Here is a 9,972-nt window from a genome sequence, read left to right as displayed (position 1 = left end):
AAATGGCATTGATGTGCTGTGCACCTCTTATATAGCTTCTCAGCCTTGACTGCCACCCCTTCTCGAAGTGGTCATTTAATTCCAGGTCATGGAGCCTAGTCTCCTGCTGGGCAATGTCTCCTGTGACAGCCTCCCTTTACTGTTTTCTCTATGGGTATTGATTTGATGTCATAGTAGAAAAGCTTCCTGGTGGAAGGCATTAATGTAACTTAGGTACTAGTATGATCGTCTTCTTTCTCCCCCCAGAGAGGCTACGATGACCTTCAGGCCATTGTCCCCACCTGTCAGCAACAGGATTTCTCCATTGGCTCCCAGAAGCTCAGCAAAGCCATTGTTCTTCAGAAGAGTATGGGACTGAGAGGGTGGAGAGTGGGAGGGGAGCAGGTACCAGGGGATATAAGCTAGAAAGACAGAAGGTGTCACTCTTCATGCTTAACTTGTCATGTTTTCTCTCCAGCCATTGATTATATCCAGTTCTTGCATAAAGAGAAGAAGAAACAGGAGGAGGAAGTTTCTACACTACGAAAGGATGTCATGGCCCTGAAAATTATGAAAGTGTAAGTAAGTGGAGGAAAGGTAAAGGCTCAGATGGAGAAAGGACTGGGAAGAGCAGTAGAGAGCCTTTAGGGACAGGTATTTTAGCCATCATTTTAGTCTGTAAGCAAGTGAATCATTCAAGGCAACTAAATAGTGCACTGGGCCTGGACTCAGGAAGATCAAGTTCAAATTTCTCTCAGACATATTAGCTTTGTGATCTTGGTAGAGTCACTTTACCTCTGCCTCAGTTTCCTTAACTGTAAAATGGAGATAATAACATCACCTATCTCACAGGGTGGTTGTGAGGATCAAATGAGATGTTTAAGGCACTTAGCACTACCAGTGCCGGGCACAGTATGCTTAATAAATGCTTGTTTCTATCCTTCTTTAATGAATGCAGTAACTTCAAAATCATGTTAGATCAAACTCCTTCAGGGTAGAGACTATGATTTTGAAAGACACAACATAACCCTGGAAAGGATGTCACTGATTATTTAGTCAAACTCATATTACAGAAGGGGACATAGGTCCAGAAAGGGGAATTGATGACTGTCCCATCATTGACATAGCCCTAGAGGCAAAGCTGAGGGAAGGGACAACGTCTTCTGATATTCACACTTTATCTTGCTGTCCAGTTAAATATCTTGCTCATACATACCAAGTGTTTAATACTAGTTTGAGTAAGTACAGAGGAAGAATAAGGGCAGGGATAATTATAACCACTTTATGCAATTAGGCCCAGGTAGTTAGTTGAAATTGGATGCACCTAGACAATCCTATAAGCTATTGCAATGTCATTATTTTCTCATGGCCAACTGGTATTAATGCATTCCTAACTCTGGTTTTAAAGACTGGCAGGGGCCTCTGAGGAGTGTGAAGGGGGAGAGGCGGGGAAAGGACGATATTGTCACATACCATTATGTCTTTTCTCGGTTTTAGGAACTATGAGCAGATTGTGAAGGCACACCAGGATAACCCTCATGAAGGGGAGGACCAGGTCTCTGACCAGGTCAAGTTCAATGTGTTCCAGGGCATCATGGACTCTCTGTTCCAGTCCTTCAATGCCTCCATTTCTGTGGCCAGCTTCCAGGAACTGTCAGCCTGTGTCTTCAGCTGGATTGAGGAGCACTGTAAGCCCCAGGTGTGCTGGCTGAGACGACTATAGGGTAGGGTGGGAGCAGTTTGGTTGACAGCAGCACCCAGGCAGGGTGGTCTAAGTCACACATTGTTGAAGGTGGCTTTATCTTTCACTAGATCTGTGATGATGCCAGTATAGGAAATTCCTTTAGCAATGTAGATTGGCACCTGCTGTGCCACTTATTCATGGTTGGGGGCTGTGAAAGGTTAAGTGACTTGCCCAGAGTCACAGAGCCACTGTATATCACAGGTGGTACTTGAACTCCAATTTCTATCCACCTTTAGTTTCCTTTGCCTCCTTTTATGCTTTCATTTTTTTTTCCCTGCAGTCTAATCTGGTTTTTGGTTTCAGTTTAAAATCAACCTGTAGATATTAAGCACTTACATGTCAAGCACTATGCTAGCCCTCTTTTTTACCTTTAGAAAATACCTCACTGTCTGTGTTGCCTTTGTGTCCCATCCCCCTTTTCCGAAAAGGCAGATTACTACTTTTGGGTGTAGAGATGATGTTGGAGGTGTGATCTTGGCCTAGACTCATCCCTCTTTTCTTCTTTTTTCCTATCCCTAGACCCTCCAGGAGATTGTTACTGGGGTGCTGCACCAACTGAAAAACCAGCTCTACTGACGCTAGCGTTTCAGCCAACGCTGCTGGAAGTGTGGAACAGGGAGGCTTGTTGAGTTCTGCTTCTGACATCTCAGACAGAACACATTTGCTTTGTTTGCTGGGTTTTGGACAGTTTCTGACTAATTTATTTTATCAGTACTAAGCAAACCCATCTCAAACCTGTGGGAGTTCTAGGGGCCATTGGATTTGTCCCCTAGAAATCATTTCTGGCAAGAAACTGGAGGCAGAGAAAGTATTTATGTAATCATGGAGTTCCACTGGCACTTATCCCCAGTGGTGCTGTCATGTCTGTCCCTGGCACAGAAAAAATTTTTAGCATGTTATATGGGGATTTTATCCGTAGGGAGTCTGCCACGGTGATCAGAAACCTTACAACAAATTTCTTAACTTTTCTTTCAATGTAATCTTTTTAAGCTTACAATTTTATTAATTTTTTTAAGTCAGGCAGGTCTTATGGTACCTCAGGCTTACACGCCACCTCTTTTCACTTGAAGAGTTCATTAGGGATAGATGGCCATTCTCCTGTCCACTTCCTACCACGATTTCTATCAGAAATGAGCCAGGGGAGAGTGGATAAACTTCTGTCTCAGATACATAGAAGCCTAGCCCCTCTCCTTTTTTTCAGGCTTACCATCCAATAGAAACTATTTTTATATCAAATTGTAATTGCAATAAATTTTACTAAATGCTTAAGCCCAAATTCGTTCTGAATTTATCAAGTCAAATCTGTGACTAAACTGATGCGAGTAATATATGTATAAAACCACCTGCCTTCTTGGTACTAATTAGCCTAGTCACTTTCCCTTAGTTTAGACTCCTCCTGTAGACAAAAGACAGCGGGAAGTGCCAAAACAACACCAATACAACCAGTCCAGGAAGTTCCTTCTGACTCTTCAACATTATTTGGAGAGAAGTTCCTCAGGGGTCTGGAAGGGCAACATTATAATCTTCATCTGTCTCGATTCCAACTTCTTCCTGTAGGGCAAAGAGAAAAGTCAACTGAGACCTACCTCCACGTTAGGTACCTGGCCTGGAAAAAAAAGGGAGAGAGGTTGGGAGACAACACTTACAAAAAACTGCTTCTTACTCTTGGGGTAACCCTCAAGAACTGCATCAAACAGTTCAGTTGCCTAACAAGAAAAAGTAGAGGGTAGTTGTTAAGATGTTTAGTGCTCTTTTCCAGCCCCTCCCTGCCCCATCTCCAAAGAGCCTTCCCAGGGTTTGTGCTGACACTTACCATCCTCTTCCGCTTCCTCCACTCTCTGTGATACTTCTGCCTCTCCTGATACACCTGGGGATGAACCCAAAAGATTCCTCTAACTCCTTAGGAATCACCCACTCAGCTTCAGTTGAGCCAAGCCTCCAATAGTCACTCCGATGAATGATTCCCCTCCTCTATCCCCTTTACCTTTTCTTTTTCTTCTGGAGTCACATGGTTGGTAGCTGCTTTGATTTTACTCAGCCTCTCTGTATAATTGGCACATTCTTTTTTTAACTCCTCAATCTCTTTACACATCTCTGGTGTAGTCAGGGAGTTACTCAGTTCTTTCAGCTCTGAAAAAAGCCAGACCAACTTTAATAATTATTCCTGAGGGACTTATATTCCCCATTAACCTGGCAGCTCAGGATAAGGGAAATAGAAAAGGAGATTTGGGAGTCACTCATAACAGTGGGGTCACCAAAGAAGGTGTAAAAAGAAAGGACTACAAGAAGGCTGTATTTTTCAACAGTTCTAAAATCCTATCTCATCATGTTTCTTAAGTTGGTGAAATTCAAGTTAGTTCTAAATGTCTGTGCACAGTACTAGGGTTACCAAGAAACATGAAACAGCCCCTAAAGAACCTATTATTTGGAGGGAGGGAAGGAGGAGAGAGAATTTTTACACAGAAAATTAAACCAAGGTAATTCAAAGAAAAAGAGAACTACTAGGGATTATCATAGACCTAGAACCTGAGGAGCTTTGAAGGAAGATCTATATCTGGAAAACAGGAGGTTAGAAGAAAATGCATTACAGGCAAGCAGGAGAACAAATGTAAAGTTTGGAGAACATCTAGTAGTCCAGATTATATAGAAGGGAGTATAATGAGTTAGTGCTGGACAGATAGGTTGAAGCCAGATTATTGTGGAAAGCCTTTAATGCCAGGCTAGGGAATGTGTTTTTCATCATTAAAAAGTGAAGGTTTTTTGAACAAGGGACTGGCTTTCCCATTCTCAGATTATTTTGGCAGCTTAATGGAGGATGGATTAAAGAGAAGATTGGAATCCCATTAGGAAGCTATAGTACAGGTGGGAGATAAGAAAGTGTCCCTGTGAGTAGAAAGAGATGCAAGAGTTGTTACGGAGGCAGAATCAACTTGGCAAGTGAGAACATGGGATGTACAGAAAAAGGAATTAAGAATGACTGAAGTTACAAACTTGTGTGACTGGAAAGATGACAGCTGCCTTAATGAAAATAGGGAGGTTTAGAAGAACAGATATCAAGAGAAAGTTTTATGTTCCCATTTTGGACACGTTGAGTTTGAGATGCAGATTAAGGCTGGATATATAGATCTGGGAGTCATCTACATATAGTATACAATTAATTCAATGAAAGCTGATGACATAGATCACTGAAGGGTAAAATTAAGAAGAAGATGCAGGACAGACCTTTGAGAGACACCTATGCTTAAGGAACAAGGAAATGAATGAAATAGGGAAGGGAGACTAAAAAGAACTAGTAAGATAATATAGAAGAGGAACTTGGAGAAAGTAGTGTCACAGAAGCCAAGAGAAGATGATTTGGGAAGAAGGGACTGTCAACAGTATGAAAAGCTGCAGAGACAACAAAAGAAGATGTGGATTGTTTAAAAAAAAAGCCATTGGAGTTAGCAGTTAAGAAACTGGAAACCCTGGAAAGAGCAGTTTCAGGAGACTGGTACAGGTGAAAGTCTGATTATAAGGGGCTGAGAAAGGAATGGCCATTAAGAATTGGAGGGAGCCCCTACACACTTCTATGAACTTGGCAGTAAAAAGGAGGAAAGATAAAGGATCACAATTTAGGGGTGGCTGGCTGTCAAATAATAGCATTTTAAGAATGAGTTAAGACCTGGGGAAATTCACAGACAGCGGGGAAGGTACTAGTACAATGGGAGAGACTGAGAAGAACTGATCACCAAAGATCAAAGCTAGAGAAGGGGGATCGATTAATCAACCAAGCTCTGTGTGGCAAGTACTGTACTAAACACTAGGGATGCAAGGAAAAAAGCAAGAACAGTCACTGCTTTCAAGAAGTTTATACTATAATGGGCAAGATAACACACACAAATCAGTGAATATAAGAATGTAGCCTTGGAGGCAAGGTTTTTTGAACAAGGGACTGGCAGATGGCCCACACCAAGGTCTCCTGCAGGAGGCTGAACTAAGTCAAGCTTAGGAAGAAAAGCCACCTCTAGGGCAGCTAGGTGGTACAGTGGATAGACCATCGGCCCTGAAGTCAGGAGGACCTGAATTCAAATCCAGCCTCAGACCAAACACTTGACACTTACTAGCTGTGTGACCCTGGGTAAGTCACTTAACCCCAACTGCCAAAAGGAAAAAAAAAAAGGCCACTTCCTCTTCCTCAGAGACTAAAGGTAAAGATGGGTAGGAAAAGTAAGGGAGCTCACAAGAGAGGGCTTCAGTTTTCTCAGCAAAGTAGTGGGGATAGGTAGGGGGTGACAAAGACTTAGCAGGGGTGGGGAACCTGCAGCCTTGAGGCCACATGTGGCCTTCTAGGTCCTCAAATGTGGCCTTTTGACCAAGTCCGAGTTTTACAGAACAAATCCTTTTATTAAGGGGATTTGTTCTGTGAAGTTTGGATTCAGCCAAAGGGCCGTACTTGAGAACCTTCAGGCCACAGGTTCCCTACCCCTGGGATTGAGAAAAAGGTTTGGATGAGCCCTTGAGAAGAGTGAGATAAAGTCAATCATGGAAAAATAAAAGGATTGCTGTACAGCAGGGAGAGCTCAGTTGAGATTAGAAATATGAATCTTTAGTGGTCACATTAAGTCAGAGCAAGAGTTAAGGGTTGGCAGGTTCTGAGGGTGGTAGGACAAAAAGGCAAGGTAGTAAAGAGGCCAGTTCATGGCAACAAGGATCTGGACATCATGATGAAGATGGATGAAGAAGTTACTGACTGATGGCATCAGAGGGAGGGGAGGGCCTATAAATGCCAACAGGGAGCAAGGAACAGGACAGACAACTCCTACTGGGCCAATATATTAAAAGGCACTAGAGAAAGAACCAGCACTGGAGAGAGTGGTCAAGGATCCTTGGAGAAAGAGAAGTTTCTGTAGGGACCAGAGATGGGAAAGGATATAGATGATGTATAGGATGAAGGGGACTACATTAACAATAAAGCAGGAAGATATGAACTGCGGACAGGTGAAAGTGTGGATAAGCACATAAAGATGAGAATTTGGAAAAAGTAGCAAGAGAGAAAGAATGCTGACCTCAACATACAGCAATTCTGAATCAAAGCAGTGTAGGAGGTAAGAATTTTCCAGTCACAGGATGGGGAAAGAACCAGTTGATTAAGACTCACTGATGGTTTCTGTTGCATTTGTGCCACCTTTGGGTCAAATATATATATTTGAACTGAATATTGTAAACAACAAACCCAGAATTTAACAATTTCCCAACTACTAGGTAAGCTCTGAGTTAGCTTTCTCTGCAGCCACCTGGCCACTTACCAGTTTCCATGTGACGGCAGCTCTGCTGGATACTTTGGACTTTGGACGTGAGTGACAGAATTTCATCGTCAAGGTCTTTGAGATCTGTGTCACTCACAGTATCAAATTCATCCTGCCAGTGACAAGGAAACAAGAAAGGTACTAACCCTAAGCAGTGTTCAAGGCAAAGAACTCACACTACGTAAGGATATGTATAAAACCTAGTAATTCTGCCCTATCCCCCAAATCCTAATCCTGTCATTTAGAACAGTGGTGTCAAACTCAAATAGAAACAGGGACTAGGGCACATAATGATCCCTGTAGGTCCCATATTGTCTTAGAAAACCACACATTAACATTATATTCTATTGTATTTTGATTTGTTTTGTTAAATATTCCCAGTTACATTTTAATCTGATTCAAGCAGCATTCCTGAGTTTGTCATCTCTGCTCTAGATAAAAGGACTCTTGGAAATATAGGTGGAATTAAAGCATGAAGGAGAATGGTGATTTACAAAGGTTGGCTCATTTAATTCAGCAATGCTCAGCACCCAATATGTTTATAGCACTAAATGGATGATACAACACACTTAATTTGGTGAATAAGTATTTTGTAAAAGTGCTAACATATGCTGCATATTCTCAAGGAGTTTAGTTTTATCAGGAGAAAAAAACATAATTACATATTGCTGTTTATAAGTTTAAGTTCTAAAATAAATAGTAATTAATAATAGCTCACATTTTTATAGCATCTACTCTGTACCAGGTGCTTCAGAAATATTATTCACTTGGGGCAGCTAGGTGGTACAGTGGATAGAGTACCGGCCCTGGATTCAGGAAGACCTGAGTTCAAATTTGGCCTCAGACACATAACACTTACTAGCTGTGTGACCCTGGGCAAGTCACTTAACCCCATTACTGAGCCAAAAAAAAAAGTTACCATTTATTTAATCCTCACAGCAACCCTGGGACGTGCTATTACTATCCCAATTTTATGCATGAGGAAGCTGAGGCAGGCAGAAGTTAAATGACTTGCCCAGGGTCACAGAGCTAGTAAGTTCCTGAAGCTGGGTTTGAACTCAGGTCTTCTTGTCTCCAGTACCAACCGTCTATCCAATGTGCAGAACCAGGAGAACACTGTACATAGAAACAACAGTATTGTAAGGAGTGCCATGCAGCTATGATAAATGCTATGGGAACTCTGTAATGAGAAAAATCACTGTAGCCTGAAATTGTAAAAGACTGTGGAAAAGATACCCGAATTAGATTAGAGGGCAGTAAGGATTTTGATAGGCAAAGGGGAATACATTTCTGGGTAGATGAACAATATAAGCCAATGTACAGAAGTTTTCAAGAATGAGCACAGTATCTTTGAAAACAATGACACAAACCTGACTGGAATGAAGGATGTCTAATTGGGAACAGTAAAACAAAACAAAAAGACATGTCAGGTAGAGAAGGACAATATTATGTAGGGCTTTGGAGAGGGACAGAAGATGAGTCACTGGCTTTTGAGAATCATCCTCGAGGTCCTATTTAAAATAACGTTTCAGGAGATTTATCTTGGTGGCAGTGTGCAGGACAGAATGGAATGGAAAAAACATCAACAGTGGCGGGGTGACCAGTTAAGATGTTATCGTATAAGGGTGTGAGAGGATACAAGCTGGCAAAGAATTTAGTAGATCTGAAGTTTGGAATCGTCAGAGCAAGAGCAGTTTTGAGATTTTTTCCCCCAAAGCCTAAGTAGGCTAAGTACTGACTACAACAACGTCACATAAAGCAAATTTTGGGGCACACAATGTGATAACTAATAAAAGCCGGCCAGCATTTCCACGGGAGAGTGGAGGCGAGCTCCTTGAAGGGCTCTGCTGGCTCTGGGGGTGGATGACCCAGCGCCAATCCGACCCTGAACGCGGACCCCAAGGCGGCTCCCTCACCTGGTCCGCAAAATAGATTTTCTGCTTGCCGTACACCTTCTCCTTGATTTTGCCCTGCTGCGCCAGCTGCTCCAGGGCCTTCACCACAGCCTGGCAGAGACAGACGGGGGTTGGGAAGAGCCGGTCCGGGGCCAGAATGGGCTCGGGGTGGGGATGGAGGACCGGGAGACCCGCGAGACCCGCCTTGCATGGGGAGGGGAGGGGGAGTGAGGAGGGGCGCCCTGGCCAGTGGCCGCCTCATCGCAGGGCCGCCTGTTTGGGCCCGACGGACACGCCGGGTTCCGGCCATCTTTCGGGATCTGGAAGCCCCCGAAGCCGAGGTGTCCTCGGCCGCTCGGGGGGCGTCTCACCGCCTTGCCGAGCCCGTGATCCCGCTGCAGGTTCCCGAACACGTCCTGGGCGCTGTAGGGTCGGTTCTGCTCCCGCAGGTAACTCAGGACAAGCCCGGGGGCTGTGGGGAATCGACAGTAGTCACTTCGCAGCCGGTGCCGGCCGGTCTCCTACTGTCCCCGGGCACCCGACCCGAGCCTCACCTGCAGCCTGCTCCGCACGGCCTTTACTCATTCCGCTCCCGCCACCAGTCAAACAGCCGGAAGCGGCCGCCACCTGGCGACCCCCCCCTTCCGGGAACTGGCAGGGTGAGACCGAGCGCGGTGGTTGGCCCACGTGACTCCAAGGCCGTCCCAGGAGGCGGCTTTAGGGGTAGGAGTCCTTCTCGGCCACCGTAGAGCGCGGCGTACACGCCCCCATCTCAGAAGATTGGGGGGGGGCACGTTTCCTTCCTTCCTTCCAGGAGGATCCTCCGGTTAGGCACGACATAACTCCTCCGCCTCGAGACAGGACGAGGAGAGGAGCCGCTGGTCAGCGTATTAACTGGGGAGACGGCTACGCGAACACACACACCTGAGGCTAAGAGCCGACCCCGAAGCCCTTCGTAGCGCCGGGGCTGCGGCTCGCGTTGACCGCGCCACTCGTCTTGCAGACGCGGGGATCTGCCCCCAGGGGGCGCTCAGGCCCGCGCTTACAGGGACGGGGTGAGGCTGGGGAA

General features: G+C 44.8%; 2 protein-coding genes across 2 annotated transcripts in view; one reads left to right on the top strand and one right to left on the bottom strand.

Annotated features, from left to right (window-relative positions):
* The window catches only part of MLX (MAX dimerization protein MLX), a 4,290-nt gene extending 1,298 nt beyond the window's left edge, over window positions 1–2,992 (top strand). Inside the window, exons 5-8 of the mRNA XM_027870332.1 lie at window positions 247–346; window positions 458–557; window positions 1,477–1,678; window positions 2,243–2,992. Coding sequence (XP_027726133.1) covers window positions 247–346; window positions 458–557; window positions 1,477–1,678; window positions 2,243–2,299 — 459 coding nt within the window. The 3' untranslated portion in view covers window positions 2,300–2,992. The remainder of the gene's footprint in view (window positions 1–246; window positions 347–457; window positions 558–1,476; window positions 1,679–2,242) is intronic.
* PSMC3IP (PSMC3 interacting protein) lies at window positions 2,518–9,568 on the bottom strand. The gene is made up of 8 exons (XM_027870333.1): window positions 9,458–9,568; window positions 9,275–9,375; window positions 8,925–9,014; window positions 7,009–7,120; window positions 3,708–3,853; window positions 3,537–3,590; window positions 3,370–3,429; window positions 2,518–3,274 (listed from the first exon to the last, which is right to left on the bottom strand). Exons 1-8 carry the CDS (start codon window positions 9,486–9,488, stop codon window positions 3,218–3,220), a joined length of 651 nt encoding a protein of 216 aa, XP_027726134.1. The 5' UTR covers window positions 9,489–9,568; the 3' UTR covers window positions 2,518–3,217.
* Window positions 9,569–9,972: the final 404 nt, after the last annotated feature.

This window comes from Vombatus ursinus, unplaced genomic scaffold (assembly GCF_900497805.2).
Source record: "Vombatus ursinus unplaced genomic scaffold, bare-nosed wombat genome assembly UNPS02014797.1, whole genome shotgun sequence".
Lineage (NCBI taxonomy): Eukaryota > Metazoa > Chordata > Mammalia > Diprotodontia > Vombatidae > Vombatus > Vombatus ursinus.
This window is presented reverse-complemented; position numbering and strand designations above follow the sequence as displayed.